General features: G+C 44.5%; 1 protein-coding gene across 1 annotated transcript in view; it reads left to right on the top strand.

Annotated features, from left to right (window-relative positions):
- TRMT1L (tRNA methyltransferase 1 like) overlaps window positions 1-18262 on the top strand; it is a 283269-nt gene that overhangs the window by 183330 nt on the left and 81677 nt on the right. Inside the window, 1 exon segment of the mRNA XM_030206540.1 lies at window positions 11270-11482. Coding sequence (XP_030062400.1) covers window positions 11270-11482 — 213 coding nt within the window.

Below are 18262 nucleotides of genomic sequence, written 5' to 3'. Positions count from 1 at the left end.
TACCTCCTTCCAACTATCGCCCCATCTCCCTCCTCCCTTTCTTATCCAAGTTACTAGAACGTGCTGTCCTCCATCGCTGCCTCAACTTTCTTTCTTCTCAGGCTATTCTTGATCCTCTCCAGTCTGGCTTTCGCCCCGGGGCCTTCATTCAACTGAAACTGCACTTGCTAAAGTCTCCAATGATCTATTCCTGGCTAAATCCAAAGAGCTCTACTCTGTCCTCATCCTTCTTGATCTTTCTGCTGCTTTTGACACTGTTGATCACAACCTACTCCTTGACACGCTGTCCTCACTTGGATTTCGGAACTCTGCTCTTTCCTGGTTTTCTTCATATCTCTCTCAGTGTACTTTTAGTGTTTACTCTGGTGGATCCTCCTCTTCCTCTATCCCGCTCTCAGTGGGTGTACCTCAGGGATCTGTCCTAGGACCTCTCCTTTTCTCCATCTATACTTCCTCCCTTGGTGCTCTGATTTCAGCCCAAGGTTTTCAATATCACCTTTACGCTGATGACTCCCAGATCTACTTCTCCACACCAGAAATCTTGGCAGAAATCCAGGCCAAGATATCTGCCTGCCTGTCTGACATTGCTGCCTGGATGTCTCACCGCCACCTGAAGCTCAATATGTCCAAAACTGAGCTCCTTATCTTCCCACCTAAACCAGCCTCTCCCCTTCCCCCACTCTCTATTTCTGTCAACAACACGCTCATTCTTCATGTCTCATCTGCTCGTAACCTTGGGGTCATCTTCGACTCCTCCCTCTCCTTCTCTGCACATATTCAACAGATTGCTAAAACCTGTTGTTTCTTCCTCTATAACATCACCAAAATTCGCCCTCTCCTTTCTGAGCACGCTACCAGAACCCTCATCCACACTCTCATCACCTCTCGCTTGGACTACTGGAACTTACTTCTCACCGGTCTTCCACTCAGCCATCTCTTTCCTCTTCAATCTGTTCAAAATGCTGCTGCACGATTAATATTTTGCCAAAGTCGCTATGCCCATATCAGCCCTCTTCTGAAGTCACTTCACTGGCTCCCTGTCCGTTTCCATATACAATTCAAGCTCCTCTTATTAACCTATAAGTGCATTCACGCTGCTGCCCCTCACTACCTCTCCACCCTTATCTCTCCCTGCACTCCTTCCCAGGAACTCCGTTCACTAGGCATATCTCTCCTAATTGTACCCTTCTCCCCCATCGCTAACTCAGACGCTGTTCCTTTTATCTTGCCGCATCTTATGCCTGGAATAGCCTCCCTGAGCCATTGCATCAAGCTCCATCCCTGGCCGCCTTCAAATCCGGGCTAAAGGCCTACCTGTTTGATGCTGCTTTTAATTCCTAACGTCACCTGCTCGTAACCTTTATCTTGTCTTCCTCTCTTCAATAGTCCCTTTCCCCATATATCCTGTCTATCCTACCCTTCATTAGTCCCTTCCCTTATGTCCTGTCTGTCCGTCCTACCCTTATCCCTTATTTGTCCTGTCTGTCTGTCCTGATTTAGATTGTAAGCTCTTTTGAGCAGGGACTGTCTTTTCTTCATGTTAAATTGTGAAGTGCTCCGTATGACTGGTAGCGCTATAGAAATGATTTATAGTAGTAGTAGTAACTCAAGATGTCCTTCCCTGGGCTCACTTGGGACCCTAATATTGTTCTTACCCAGCCAATGAAAGATTCTTTTGAGCTACTAGGTATCTGTCACTTGAAGAACCTGACTTAAAAGGTCTTATTTTTGGTGCTGGTTACTTCAGCGAGGAAAATTAGCCATGATCTGAAATTTCTAAGGGCTTTCCTTCAGAGAAAAGAGGAAATCATAGATCACTGTTAATGGCTGAGTAAAGAGAAAATATCTCTCCACTCTAGAATCATTTGGCATCTTGAAGATGATTTTTACACTGTCTGGCTCATCTGGGAGTGATTCCGGAGGAAGGCATTCAGACCTTCGCTCTTTTTCCTGCTGCAGGTTCTGCCGTCTCCTTTCTTCTGCCAGCATTTGCTGATGGGCCGCCTCCTCATCTCGTCATTTCTGCTCTTGTTTCTCTTGCTTCTTTCAGTCCTTTTCTTGATCTGCTCGGAGAGATGCTAGGTATGCCTCATCACCTGGATTTTGTTCCGTTCTTCCCTTTCCAAGCGTTCTGACACGAGATAGGTGTGGTTGGAGTCCATGCTTGAAGGTCTGCTGGTTTATGAGGTCCTCAGCCTGGGTAAGACTTTCAAGCTGTCCCATTACTGTCATTTTGCAGTCTTTCAGCATGGTCATGGTGAGGAAAGGATACGTGTTTTCACACACTGCCTGGGAAACTCAGTATCCCTCTGACTTGTTCATGGAGCATGCCCAGCATCTGGCTGTTAAAATAAAATGGATGACCTCAGGTCTGCAGAGGGTGCAGGGTTAGTGAGCTCCAGGCCCTAGTAATTGATTCACCTTATACTTGGTGTACCAAATTTTGAAATAATAGAGTGGTTTTGCACATCATTCTGAAGTTCCTTCCTAATATTGTGTTGGAATTCGACTTTAAAGAATCAATAACCCTTCTAACCTTTTTTTTCTCTAATCAAAATGCACAGAAAGGTGAAAGCACATTGCATACTTTGGACTGCAAGAGAGCCTTGGCTTTCTGTTTGGAGCAGAATAAAACCCATAGAAAGAACACCTAGCTTTTTGTTTCTTTGGACCCAAACAGAATGGAGGCTGCCATTGTTGAGTGCACACTCTCCAGGGCTAGCAGACTGTATTTCCTTCACTTATGCCTAGGCTGGTGTGATTTTAGGTCTTGTCATAGCTCATAATGTCAGAGCTGTGGCTGCCTCTGTAGTCCACTTAAAATCAGCCTTCATGAAGGAGATATGCAGAGCTGCAACATGGACATCTCACATCCTACTACTGCCTAGATCAAGACTCCTGGTGCGACAATAGATTTGGCCAGACGGTCCTCCCCCCTCCCCCCGGCCCTTTTTTTTCAGTTCCAGTCTGCTTCCTCCCCCTCCCTCCCCCCCCCCCCCCCCCCCCCCAGAAAGAAATAAAATATTAAAAATGGCCTGTTGCTACCAAAACAAATGTTGGTGTCTTTGTGTTGCAGCACCACTTGTGTCCTTTTCCCTTTTTCTTTTGAAGTCAACCTGTAGCTAGGAACTTCTGTACATGAAGATTTAGTCTTGTTTGTCCTCAGAGAAAATGAAGTTACGTACCCTATAGCGGGTGTTCTTTGAAGACAGCAGGACTTGAATCCCCACAACCCTTCCACCTCACCAAGGAGTTGTATTCCTTTAGCTAGTAATAAACTGAACAGTGGCAGGTGGGAATGAGCGTGCATCATGATGAAATGGCCCAAAGTCTTTTAGAAAAAGTTTCTGGGGTACTTTTTCCATGCCAGGTTTTGTTGTCAATGTCATTCCATGCGTGAGGATTCAAGTACTTCTGACTTCAGAGAATACCTGCTACAGGTAAGTAACTTTATTCCCCAGCCCCCCCCCCCCCCCCCCACACACACACACCAATGCAATTTTATACAAAACCTTTTCCACATGAAAAAAGCTCCATAAAATTGCCCCCTGTATTAGCAGCTTTTTGTAACACATTGTTTTTATTTTGTTTCTTATTGTAATTAGAATTTATTTGTGTGTTCCTGTATTAGTTGGATATAATTTAGCAATATTAGTCAATTTTATTAGCTAATTTATCAGTTCCAGTAAATAAGACCAACAAAAGAAATTATTTGTTTTAAGTTACTGTGTCCTCACAGCTTAGAAATGATCAGACTGGTTGTTAGCCACCATTCTTACCAGTCTTTTAGCCATGTTTGTTATTATAAGCTAAACTGTATACCCGGTTGGGTAATGTGTTTGCAGTCTGTCCCCCTGACATGTAAGATTTGCATCTAGTGGTGTTTAAAGTTATTTTGGAATATTCAACACTGGCTGGTACCTGGATACCAGCATGGGATATCTGGGAATAGTGCAACCACCGGACGTTATCCATGAACAGCTGATATTCAGTGCCAGTACCTTGATAGCTATCCAGGTAAGGTAGGACACAAAATAACTTCTGGCTCTTCCACTGGAATTCCCCGTCACTGCCTGGATAGTGCCAGAGTGTTTAGTGACAATATTAAGCAGCATATCAGGCAGAAAGAAGGCTGTAGGGTTCACCAGTATCTAGAGTGCTGAGTATTTGACTTGCCCCATGAGGACAAAAATACACCATTCAGAGTAAAGCATAGATTCTCAGCCAGTCCTTGAAACATACCCAGCCAGTCTACTTTCAGGATATGTACAACAAATATGTGTGAGAGAGATCTGCATGTACAGTAAATGACGGCAGATAAAGACCTGTACGGTCCATCCAGTCTGCCCAACAAGGTAAACTCATTTTACATGGTATGTGATACTTTATATGTATACCCGCGTTTGATTTGTCCTTGCCTTTCTCAGGGCATAGACCGTAGAAGTCTGCCCAGTACTGTTCTTGTACTATCGTTCCGGAATGAGCTAAGTAGAAACATCCGTTCAACATTTCTCCTACTTTTGTTGGTTGTAATAGATACATCCAAGCACTAGTGTTATATTTGATGTAGTAGAGAATAGGACAGGGAGAAGGTGTGCAATGATGTTTTAAAGGGGTTTAAAGCAGTACATACTGCGAATGAGTCCTGTGAACATAACCCCCTCCACTGAGCACTATTAGCATATTTAAAATAATTAAAAAAAAAAATTTTGTTTTACAGTGCACTGTTACATATTTTTAGATTATTTTTTAAGTGTCAACAGGTTTCTTGATATAATATTTAGGAACAAGCCTGTGGAAACCAGACACTATTTAGTCACCCCGGAAGAGTGTATTAATTCAATTTTTAACTGCCAGACCCTCGACTATTCTTCTAACGTTCGGAGATCCCTTCTCATCGTTTCTGCTCCCTCCAGGGTATCCACTCTTGGCTATTTTCGTGTCATCCGCAAAAAGGCACACCTTTCCTTCCAACCCTTCAGCAATATCTCCCACAAATATATTAAACAGAATAGGCCCCAGAACCGACCCCTGAGGAACTCCACTGCTCACCTTCCTTTCCTCCGAGCAGATTCCATTTACCACCTCCCTCTGCCACCTGTCAGTCAACCAGTTTCTTATCCAGTTCACCACTTTCGGTCCTAAGTTCAACCCTTTCAGCTTATTCATGAGTCTTCTGTGGGGGACCGTATCAAAGGCTTTGCTGAAGTCCAAGTAGATTACATCTAGCGCACGTCCCTCATCCAGTTCTTTGGTCACCCAGTCAAAAAAGTCAATAAGAATCGTTTGGCAGGATTTTTCTTTGGTAAAGCCATTTTGCCTCGGGTCCTGTAACCTGTCGGTTTCTGGAAAGTTAACTATCCTTCCGCAGCGACTCCATTATTTTTCCTACCACCGACGTGAGACTTACCGGTCTGTAGTTTCCCACTTCTTCCCTGTCTCCACTTTTGTGAAGAGGGACCACATCCGCTCGTCTCCAATCTTGCGGAACCTCTCCCGTCTCTAAAGATCTATTAAATCTTTACGAGGTCCCGCCAGGACCTCTCCAAGCTCCTTCAGTATCCTGGGATGTATCCCATCCGGCCCCATAGCTTTATCTACCTTCAGATTCTCCAGCTGTTTATAAACAACTTTTTCCGTAAACGGCGCAGTATCCACTCCATTCCCAAACGTTCCCTCGGCAGCCAACCACGGTCCTTCTCCAGGATTTTCCTCCATGAACACCGAAGAGAAATAATTGTTTAGCATGTTTGCTTTATCTTCATCACTCTCCACATAGCCATTCTCATTATCTTTCAGTCTCGCAATTCCATTCCTATCTCTTCTCCTTTCTCCAATATATCTGAAAAAAGTCTTGTCACCTCTCTCTAATTTTTAGCCATTTTTTCTTCCGTTCGCGCTTTAGCCGTATTTCCCTCTTCACTTCTTTCAGTTTAATCCGATAATCTTTTCCGTGATCCTCTCGTTCTTTTGTATTTCTTGAACAAAGCCTCTTTTGCTCTATTTATTTTCAGCTACTTGTTTGGAGAACCATATAGGCTTCCTTCTTCTCTTGTTTTGTTTACTTTCCTCACAAAAAGATCAGTCGCCATATTTATAGCAGCCTTTCGCTTGGACCACTGTTTTTCCACTTCTCCTATGCCTTCCCACGCCAACAGCTCCTTCTTCAGGTTTTCCCCCATTTTATCAAAATCAGTATGTCTGAAATCCAGTACTTTGAGTTTTGTTCGTCCACACTCGACTTTTGCCCTTATATCAAACCAAAGGGTTTGATGATCACTATTACATAGGTGGGCACCCACCCGGATATCGGAAACACTACCTCCATTAGTGAGCACTAGATCCAGGATCGACCCTTCCCTCGTGGGTTCCGTCACTATTTGTCTGAGCAAGGCACTTTAACAGGCATCCACAATCTCCCTACTTCATTCCAATTCCACAGATGGGACATTCCAATCCACATCAGACAAATTGAAATCTCCCAACAGTAGCACCTCCCCTTTCATACCAATCTTTTGAATTTCTTCTATCAGATCCTTGTCTAACTTCTCTGTTTGCACAGGAAGTCTGTAGATAATTCCCGTGTGGATACAGGTTCTGTCTTCTCTTTCCAGGACGATCCTTAAAGCTTCTTCTTTTCCCCAGGTTCCCCACATTTAAACTGCTCTGATATTCTCTCTCACATACAGAGCCACTCCTCCATCTCTTCTGCCCTCTCTATCCTTCCTAAAAAGATAATAGCCCGGTATGGTCACATCCTATTCATGAGAATGAGAAAGTACCTGCATATAATGTGTACAGCGCTGCGTATGTCTAGTAGCGCTATAGAAATGATTAGTAGTAGTAGTAGAATGGTTGAACCACGTCTCCATAATAGCAACAATATCCAAGTTTTCTTCAAACATTAGACTACGAGCATTTGTGCACATAGCTTTCCATGTGCTTAGTGAGTTTTGGATGTTTTTTTTATATTTACATGACCTTTCCCTCTACCATCATGTTTATTCTGGGGTTGACTTTCCGAAATCCCCTGTTTCCTTTTGTCACCCCCACCCTCTAGTTTAAATGTCTAGAAACATACTGTCTGAATTTCTCCCCAAGGATCCTTTTTCCAATCACAGAAAGATGTAGCCCATCTACATCTTGAAAGACTCAAGCCACTTTTTGAATTTCTCTGTTTTTGCGTAGTCTTTCCTCTCCCCTCCCCAACGTAGGAATTACTTCAGAAAAAGCCACAGTCCGAACCAAAGATTTCAATCCCTCCCCAAACTTCTGGAACACTCTCTGTGCTGTAAACTTGCTATTGTTGGCCAGGTCATTTGTCCCCAGGTGAATTACAACATCAGCATTAGAAGCCTCGCTCTCTTCTCGGATCACTTTTAGTATTCTATCCTCATCCTTCTCGATCTATATGCTGCTTTTGACACTGTTGATCACAGCGTACTCCTTGATACGCTGTCCTCACTTTGATTTCAGGGCTTTGTTCATTCCTGGTTTTCTTCTTATCTCTTCCAGCGTACCTTTAGTGTATACTCTAGATCCTTCTCTACTTCTATCCCATTGTCAGTTGGTGTACTTCAGGGATCTGTCCTGGTACCTCTTCTTTTCTCCATCTATACTTCTTCCCTTGGTACTCTGATCTCATCCCATGGTTTTCAGTATCATCTTTACGCTGATGACTCCCAGATCTACCTCTCCACACCAGAAATCTCAACCGAAATCCAGGCCAAAAGTATCAGCCTGCCTGTCTGACATTGCTGCCTGGATGTCTCAGTGCCATCTGAAATTAAACATGACCAAGACTGAGCTTCTTATCTTTTCGCCTAAACCAACCTCTCCTCCTTCCCCATTCTCTATTTCTGTGGATAACACTCTCATCTTTCCTGTCTCATCAGCTCGTAACCTTGGGGTCATCTTCGACTCCTCCCTCTCCTTCTCTGCACATATTCAGCAGACTGCTAAAACCTGTCATTTCTTTCTCTATAATTTTACCAAAATTTGCCCTTTCCTTTCTGAGCACACTACCAGAACGCTCATTCACACTCTTATCACCTCTCGCTTAGACTGTTGCAACTTGCTTCTCACAGGTCTCCCACTTAGCCATCTCTCTCCTCTACTTTTTTTTTTTTTAAGTTTCAAAATAACTTACAAGCATTACATCTTGTTACAGAAAAACAGAGTACATTGATATTCAAGGAAATATTAACAATTAGTCTCTCCTTTATAAATAAGTAGAAACTAAAAAGAAAAAAAGGAAATTAACTCTTTCTTAGACCACCTAATCAAACTTAGTGAGGGCGTTAAGAAAATTTGGTGGTAAATAATTCTTAAGAAGAACAAGAAAGAAATGAAACAAAGATGGCCTGGATGTAAGATCCACCTAATTAAGCCTTAATCAGATTTCTTACTATTCAGACTCTATCTGGTAACTTTTTTAATTTCCAAGAATTCTTTCAGTTGCTCAGGTTCGAAGAAAATATATTTTTTATCTAAATACTTTACTAAGCATTTACAAGGATAGGAAAGAGTAAAACTATCCCCTAATGAACGAGTCTCTTCTCTAAGAGTCAAGAATGCCTTTCGTCTATCCTGTGTGGTCTTCACCACATCTGGATAGATCCAAATTCTATCTCCCAAGAAAGGCTTTGTAGAGTTTTTGAAGAATAATTTCAGGATTGAATTTCGATCTTGTTCAAAGACCATCGAAACCAATAATGTTTTCCGCTCATAAACTGTAACATCTGATTGTTCAAGAAATTCAGTTAGATCTCTCTCCTCTTCAATCTGTTCAAAATTCTGCTGCACGACTAATATTCTGCTAGTGTCGTTATGCTCATATTAGCCCTCTCCTCAAGTCAATTCACTGGCTTTCTGTCCATTTCCGCATACAGTTCAAACTCCTCTTATTGACTTATAAATGCATTCATGAACCTCAGTACCTCCTCAGTATCTCTCCACTCTCATCTCTCCCTACATTCCTCCTCGAGAACTCAGTTCACTGGGTAAATCTCTCTTATCTGCACCTTTCTCCTCCACCGCTAACTCCGGACTCCGTTCCTTTTATCTTGCTGCACCATATGCCTGGAATACACTTCCTGAGCCGGTACGTCAAGCTCCATCTCTGGTCGTCTTCAAATCTAAGCTAAAAGCCCACCTTTTTGATGCTGCTTTTAACTCCTAACCCTTATTCGCTTGTTCAGAACCCTTATTTTATCATCCTCACTTTAATGTTCCCTTATCTCTTGTTTGTCTGTCCTAATTAGATTGTAAGCTCTGTCGAGCAGGGACTCTCTCTTTATGTTCAAGTGTACAGCGCTTTGTACGTCTAGTAGCTCTATAGAAATAAGTAGTAGTATTTGGTCTATACATCTTGTAGCTGAAGATCCTAGAGGCAGTACATGAAGATCCATCTCATTTGTTGAGGATATCCTTGAAGCCAGACCATCTGGGTGTGTTGAGAACCCCTGGAGTAAAGGAAGAAAAGTGTGAAATTCATGCATTTTAGAAATCCTTCATTTTCGTGAAATGCCTGGAGCCTGTAGGAGAAGCACTTAAATAAAATTCTCCTCTTGTAACAAATGCTCAATTTAGGATTGTTCAAAGACATGGTTCTTAAGGCTTGCAGTTGAGCTCCATTTCTCCAGTTTGTAAACATCACTGCACCTAAAGCTACAGAAACTTAGGAATTAAAAGAATCAGCTTTCCCTTCTTTTGTCTCTTACCTGTCTGTCCATTATGATTAATATAACTGAATTTTAATAATTAACATATGAACATAAGTGTTGCCATTCTGGATAGACTGAAGGTCCATCAAGCCCAGTATTCTGTTTCCAACAGTGGTCAATCCAGGTCAGAAGTACCTGGCAAGGTCCCGGAACAGTAAAACAGATTTTATGCTGTTTATCCTAGAAATAAGCATGGATTTTCCCATAATGGCTTATGGTCTTTTCTTTTAGAAAATTATACAAACCTTTTTTTTAAACCCTGCTAAGCTAACTGCCTTTAACACATTCTCTGGCAACAAATCCCAGAGTTTAATTACACGTTGAGTGAAGAAATATTTTCTCCAGTTTGTTTTAAATTTACTGCTTAGTAGCTTCATTGTATGCCCCCTAGTACTAGTATTTTTGGAAAGAGTAAACAAGTGATTCACATCTACCCATTCCACTTCACTCAGTATTTTATACACCTCTATCATATCTCCCCTCAGCCATCTCTTCCAAAAGCTGAAGAGCCCTAGCTGCTTTATCCCTTCCTCATAGGGAAGTTGTCCCATCCCCTTTATTGTTTTCATCGACCTTCTCTGTACCTTTTCTAATTCTTCTATATCTTTTTTGAGATGTGTTGACCAGAATTGCACACAGTATTCGAGGTGCGGTTGCACCATGGAGTGATACAAAAGAATTTTTATGTTCTTATTTTTGTTTTCTATTCCTTTCCTAAAAATTCCTAACATTCTATTTGCTTTCTTAGCCGCCGCTCCACACTGAGCAGAGGGTTTCAATGTATCATCAATGATGACACCTAGATCTTTTGCCTGAGCAGAGATTCCTAATGTGGAAACTTGCATCACATAGCTATAGTTTGGGTTCCTCTTTCCCACATGCATCACTTTGCACTTGCTCGCATTAAACATCACCTGCCATGTGACTGCCCAGTCTCATAAGGTCCTCTTGCAATTTTTTTACAATCCTCTTGCGTTTAACGACTTCCAATAACTTTGTATTATCAGCAAATTTAATTACTTCACTAGTTATTCCCATCTCTAAATCATTTATCAGTATGTTAAAAAGCAGCAGTCCCAGCACAGACTTCTTGGGAACTCCACTACCCTTCTCCATTGAGAATACTGACCATTTAGACCTGCTCTCTGTTTTCTGTCTTTTTACCAATTCTTAATCCAGAATAGGACAATACCTCCTATCCCATGACTTTCTAATTTTCTCAGGAGTTGTTCATGAAGTACTTTGTCAAATGCCTTTTGAAAATCCAGATGCACAATATCGACCAGTTCACTTTTATTCACATGTTCACCCCCTTCAAAGAATTGTAGTAGATTAGTAAGGCAAGATTTCCCTTCACTAAATCCATATTGACTTTGTCTCATTAATCCATACTTATGTATGTACTCTATAATTTTGTAATTAATTTTATGTTGATGAATTTATTGAATTTTAACTTGTGAACTGCTTAAATATGTATATGCATATTGAAATAATTATTTTGAAAAAAATGTGAACTGATTGATCAAGTTTGATTCCTATTTTAGACACCTAGACCCCTATGGAACAGCAGTGAACTACTTGGATTCAGCTTTCAGGAATGTCCGAAATCTTGGAATATTATCAGTCACTTCTACAGATACCAGTTCCTTGTATGCAAAGAACCTGCATATGGTACAACGGAATTATGGTTCCAATATTATTAGGACAGAGTACTTCAGAGAAGCTGGAGTTAGAATTGTTGTTGCTGCTTTGGCAAGGTAACTTATTTAGAGTGGTTTAAAACTTCCTCTTTATGTACATGAGCAATGACTAATGAGATGTACCTATTGCCTTTTCATAGTAAGTACTATTAACTGTTCAAAAGTGGGAAAATCAAGACAGGGGTCAGTGGCTGTGGCTTTACCTGGAAGGGAGATACAGAACCAGGAGTGGAGATGACCAAGTGGAGTCTCCACATGTTTCATGTTGGCATAGTTGGAAGGGATGCATAGGTAGGATTATGGTGGTGGAATTGAAGCTGAAGGAGATAATTCCACGGTATATGATAAATTCTGCAATAGCAGAATTGTGACAAAGTTAGATTTTAAAATACCTCTAAGGCCAAAGGAAAAATGCACGTATTTTGCAGCATATTCAGCAGGAAAGTCCATTGAATTATGTTGTTTTGATAAACTTTGTAAAGAAGTCATTTTCTGGCATTTTGTGTGTGCACAGTTTTGTTAGCTTTTTTTTGGGGGGGGGGGGGGGGGGGGAGAAAAGAGATGCGCCTGATCCATGCTGAGAAGAGAGGGAGAGCATAGGGAATCTCAGCAGAAGGAGAGTGGGTTTTAGAAGAAGGAAGTGGAGATTGGATCTCAGGCAAAAAGGTTCAAGGGATGAAGAAAAGAGGGCTAAAGAGAGGAAATTGGGAGCAGAGGAAGAAGGAGGAAAGAGAGTATCCAGGGTTAGAAGATGGAAGGATGATGTACTCCCACTTCAGACAGGGATCCTTTTTCTCAGTGACTCTCCTCACGCCTGATGACCCCTCACTCTTCCGTACATGTCCGTCCAATCCTGTTACTCACATTGCACACCTGCTTTGATCTCCTTACTCCAGGGCTGACAAACTCCATGCACCAGGTCGCCACGGCAACTGAAAAATCAGCCAGGTGCCTAGGTTTTGCCAGACTACTACAAGGCAGTGGGCAGCTCCATTGGAGCTGCAGAAAGCAAGCACTAACAGCCTTTCTTCACTCTGTCTCCCCCTCCCACGATAGAACCTCCGACACATGCATGCAAAGGCATATATCTCCCCAACCCAGCCCACTATAGAGTTGAGTGGAAGGAAAGGAGAGCAGCTGCATGTCAGGCAGCAGCCTCCTTTTCTGGCGCCAATTATAAATGCAGAATTTGAATCGGGTGGTTCTGATTTTGCATTCCTGACACGCAGCTGTGCTTCTTTCCTTCCGCGTGTCTCAGTGGTGGGCTGGGGGAGGGAAGAGAGCACTGGAATTCTGTGAGGATATAGAGTCGTGGGGAATATGAGTGCTGGGGGTGAAAGCTGGCAGCCTATGTGTCTTCAGGGAGGAGGAGTGAAAGCTGGGTGCCTGTGTGCTATGGGGGAGGGAAAGCTAGACCTCTGTGTGCTACAGAGGTTAGGGTGTGGGGTGGGGAAGAGAACACTGGCTGTCTATGTGTGCAGGCTTTGGGGGTAAGAGAAAGAGTTGGGTTTCCTTGTCAGCAGCAGATGAGTCCAGAAATTGTGGGTTATGACCTCTACCAGCAAGTGGAGATAGAGGACAACAAATTGAAGTCTAATATAGGACGGAGATCAACTTGGTCAGTCCATATTCCTCTATCTCCAGCAGATGGTGGACAGTCTTCCAGCAGCTTCTGGTCTCTTTTGTGGAAATTTGCTCTTGTTGTGGCTTTCCTGGTTTTGGTTGAGCTTGGGAGTGATTAGGCTAATGCTGGTGCCTTAGGGTACATCTGGTGGTGCTAGGTTTCCCCCCCCCCCCCCCCTTCCTGCTGGTAACTTCTCCTTTCTGATTGCAGCTTTAAAAAAAAAAAAAAGCATAGAGGCTTTCTATTTAATGCAACTGCCTGTTAGGAGGGTGTGAAGTACTGTTTTCCTTTCAGTGAAAAGCATACAGTAATGATCACAGAGAAACCAAAAACTTTGGTTTCCCGGTAAAGTTTCTTGCCTTGAGGTGAGTACACCTTTAAATTTCCCAGCAATATTGGGTTTTATTTAGTCACAGTTTCATTTTCTCTTTTGGTTTTATGGAGGCTGAGGCAGTTCCTACTGTGGGATGCAGAGATCACCTTCAGGGCAGTGTGCAACTTGTTTTTCCTCTCAAGCTATTTCAGATACCTCGAGTTTAATGACACGGGCCTTGGATTCCCATGCAAGAGAGTTCATTTTGGTCCCCTCAAGCTGCTCTTTCAGTCTCAAACACCACAGTAGTGGCAGCCATTTCAGATTCCCGTGAGTGTCTCTCCTCTGCTACCAGCCCTCTTCCACCAGTACAGACAACTTCTCTTCCCTCTGTTTCAGCGTCAGGCTCTCAGGCTGCTTCTATTCCTGTTGCTGAAGCAAGCTCATGCATACCTTTTCCCCAAGAATTGTTGTTTTGTAACCTACTTAGGTGATAGGCAGGATATACATGAAATAACAATTACATTTATATTTTTAATTCATCAGGCTTCTATTGAAGATGCTCAACAGCCGAAAAAAGGCATTTAGAAAGTTTCAGTGCAGTGACGTAGCCAGACCTGACATTTTGGGTGGGCCCAGAGCTAATATGGATGGGCACTATGTATGAGTAGTGTTTCTTGGGATACTACAAAATAATGCCTTAGAATGCACTTGATGGATTTCTAAGTAGGCTGCCCAACAGCTGCCCTGCATCAACATAAACCACATACATACTTAATGGAAAAACCGATATTTGTAAATATAGTTCTCTGAGGACAAGCAGGCTGCTTGTTCTCACATGTAGGTCAACGTCCGCGTCGGCCCGGGAATCGGATGGCTATTTTGCAAGCAAAATATTAAAAAAACCTTTCCATAGTCTTCTGGCACGCATGCGCAGCTGTCTTCCTGCCTGTCGCGCGAGCGTTCCCGCTCAGTTATTTTTTCTCCGCGGTTAGGTGCAGTCGAGTTTTCCCCCGCTCCTCACAGGCCCGGGAAAGAATTTTCTGACTACTTTTTTGTTTTTTTGTTCTTTTCTTATTTGTAGTAGAATTTATAGTATTTTAAAAAAAAAAAAAAACTCCCTTAGTTTTCTTTATATTTTTTGCCCCTTTTTAAGTTTCCTTGGTTTTTCAACGTGGCCGGGTTGCTCCCTTTTTTTCGTGCCCTTTTTTCTTTTAATAGGCATGATCCCGTCTTTTGAATTCACCAAAGCCGTTTTTTCTTCCATGTCATCGAAGACACCCAGCGGCTTCAAATGTTGTACTCGGTGCAACCGGACTATCTCAGGTACCGATACCCACACTTGGTGTATCTAGTGCCTTGAGCCTGACCACAGCCCAGCCGCTTTTAGTCTGTGTCTTCGTATGAAGTAATGGACCCAAGCATCTCGAGAAGCCCAACGAGAGAAGTTTTTTGGGTCTCAGTCCGGTCCTTCAATATCGACATCGGTACCGAGGTCGGCGGCGTCGACATCGAGGGACGAATCGACGTCAGGAGCTAAGGTAATGGCTGCAGAATGACCAACTTGTGCTGGGAGCAGTGAGGCATCAACTGGGTCTCCACCTGTCTCGAGGCCTCCTGTTATGCAGGCCCCCCGGGACCGACATTTGTCGGACCCAGCCCCGAGGAGACGTGAGGATTCCACATCTTCCTCATCGGTACTGAGGAGTCTCGATGACGGGCGTCGAGCGAAGGCGAAGAAGCACCGTCATCGTGCTCCTTTGACACACGGTGCCGGGAGCTCTGGGGCATTGAGGGATTCGGCACCCGAGAAGCGTCGGCGCCGAGAGGATCGCACTCCCTCTATACAGGAGGTGCCGATGCGTCGGTCTAGCAGCCCGGTACCTACTCCCGAGCCTCAACAGATTCTGCTACCGGCTACTGTACCGACCCCGCAGCCTTGTCTGAAGGCAGCTCTCAATCAGCGCATCAGGGCCCTGCTTCCAGGGCTTCTGGAATGGTTACTGCGCCAGGCTGCTTTGGTGTCGGGAGTGCTTGCACCTTCCATACCGTCTGCTGCAGCGGTATCTGGCCTTTCACCTGTGGTGAGGTCCCCGACCTCGGTGCCGTCTGCGACATCGGTGTCGGCTGCCACCCAGGTCAACTCTCCCTTGATGTCGGTGGAGGAAGCTTCACCGGAGTCCAGGCAGGCGTCGAGGCAGGCTCAGTTTCGGACTGCTCTGAGAGATGTCTTGTCCGATACTGAAGATGAGCATTCGTGAGAGGAAGAGGAGGATCCCAGGTACTTTTCTTCTGACGAGTCCTTTGGGATTCCTTCTGAACTTCCCCTCCACTTTCTAGTGGAGACTGTCTCCACTGGAGAGTCTATCCTTTACCTCCTTTGTCCAGGAAATGGCTGCGGCTATTCCCTTCCCTATGGAGGTTGAGGATGAGCCCAGGGCTGAGATGCTCGAGGTCCTGGATTATCCTTCTCCACCTAGAGAGGCTGCAAGTGCTCCTTTGCATAATGTACTGAAGGAAGTCCTTATGCAAAACTAGTCGTTCCCTCTGTCTAACCCCGTGATCCCTAAGAGAACTGAATCCCAATATCGGATCCATGGGGAACTTGGATTGATGAAGTCTCAGCTATCTCACAATTCCATGGTGGTGGACTCCGCTCTCAAAAGGGCCAAGAGTACTACGGACTATGCCTTGGCGCCCCCAGACAGAGAATCTAGAACCTTGGACTCTTTTGGGAGGAAGGCATATCAGGCCACTATGCTCACTGCCAAAATCCAAACATACCAGCTCTTCACGAGTATCCATTTGCTGAACTCAGTGAGGCAACTGTCTAGCTTGGTTGATGCACTTCCTCCGGAGCAGGCCGAGCTTTTTCGTCATGGTAGTCAGGCAGCAGAAGTTGTGTCAAAAATTCCTGGCCAGGGGTACGTTCGACACTTTTGACGTAGCATCCAGAATAGCTGCCCAAGGTATAGTGATGCGCAGACTCTCATGGTTGCGTGTGTCTGACCTGGATCATTCTGTCCAGCAGCGAATGGCGGATGTTCCTTGCCGGGGGGATAACCTTTTTGGTGAGAAAGTAGAGGATCTGCTTGACCAACTCAAAAAGCACAATGATGCTATGGATTCTCTCTCCCGCTGGGCGTCTTCTGCTAATACCTCCTCATCTAGGAGGTTTTTTTGGAGGGAAGAGGAGTGCTCCCTATTCCTATGCTAGGCGTAGGTACACTCCTGCTTCTCGGCAGCCTGTCCAGGCTCAGTCCCAGTGCGCTCGTTCTCGTCAACAGCATGCGCCTAAGGCCTCTGCAGCTCCCCAGCAAAAGCAAGGGACGGACTTTTGACTGTCTCCAGTTCAGCATACCCTCAGAAATAAGTATCCGTGCCAGACGACTTGCCGATCGGGGGGAGGTTGATATTTTTTCACCAAAGGTGGCCTCTCATAACCTCCTATTGGTAGGTTCTTCAAATAGTCCGGTCAGGATGCACCCTCAATCTGGAATCCAAACCTCCAAATTGTCCACCTGGAGCTCATTCTTACAGTTCCCAGCACAAACAGGTACTTGCAGAGGTACTCTCCGCCCTTCTACAGGCCCAAGCGGTTGAACCCGTTCCACCAGGGGAAGAAGGGCTGGGATTCTATTCCAGGTACTTCCTTGTGCAAAAGAAAACAGGGGGGATGCATCTCATCCTAGACCTAAGGGCCCTGAACAAATTTCTAGTCCGAGAAAAGTTCAGGATGATTTTCCTGGGCACCCTTCTTCCCATAATTCAGGAAAATGATTGGCTATGCTCTCTGGACTGAAAGGATGCTTACACCCACATCTCGATACTCCCAGCTCACAGGAAGTATCTTCGATTTCAGCTAGGAACACAACACTTTCAGTACCGTGTACTGCCTTTAGGCCTGGCATCTGCACCCAGAGTGTTTACCAAATGCCTAGCTGTAGTCGCAGCATCGCTACATAGACTGGGAGTGCATGTGTTTCTTTATCTCAACGATTGGCTGCTGAAGAGCACCTCGGAGGAGGGTGCTCTGGAGTCCATGCGAATGACTATTCGGGTGCTAGCGCTACTGGGGTTCGTCATAAATTATCCCAAGTCCCATCTCACCCCAATCCAAAAATTGGAATTTATTGGAGCCCTGTTGAACACTCAGACAGCCCGAGCTTACCTTCCCGACGCAAGGGCGGACAACCTTCTATCCCTGGTGTCCATGGTTAAAGTGTCCCAGCAGGTCATGGCTCGGCAGATGTTAAGACTTCTGGAGCACATTTCCTCTACAGTTCATGTAACTCCCATGGCACGTCTACATATGAGATCAGCTCAATGGACCCAAGCGTCCCAGTGGTTTCAAGCTGCGGAAGATCTAGAAGATGTAGTCCAACTGTCCACCAGCTTTCGGAATTCTCTTCAGTGGTGAATGATTTGATCAAATTTGATCTTGGGGCGACCATTCCAAATTCTTCAGCCACAGAAAGTGCTGATGACGGATGCATATCTCCTGGGGTGGGGAGCTCATGTAGATGGGCTCCACACTCAGGGAGCCTGGTCCTTTCAGGAAAAAGGTCTGCAGATCAACCTCCTGGAATTAAGAGCGATCTGGAACGCTCTAAAGGTTTTCAGAGATCGGCTGTCCAACCAAGTCATCTTAATTCAGACAGACAATCAGGTTGCTATGTACTACACCAACAAGCAGGGGGGCACCGGATCTCGCCCTCTGTGTCAGGAAGCCGTTCAGATGAGGCTTTGGGCACTCCGTCACGGCATGTTTCTCCAAGCCACTTATCTGGGTGGTGTAAACAACAATCTGGCCGATAAACTGAGCAGGATAATGAAACCTCACGAGTGGTCTCTAAACATGAGTGTAGTCCCCTCCCTCCCTCCCCCCCCCCCCCCCCCA

Source organism: Microcaecilia unicolor, chromosome 6 (assembly GCF_901765095.1).
Source record: "Microcaecilia unicolor chromosome 6, aMicUni1.1, whole genome shotgun sequence".
Taxonomy (NCBI): domain Eukaryota; kingdom Metazoa; phylum Chordata; class Amphibia; order Gymnophiona; family Siphonopidae; genus Microcaecilia; species Microcaecilia unicolor.
This window is presented reverse-complemented; position numbering and strand designations above follow the sequence as displayed.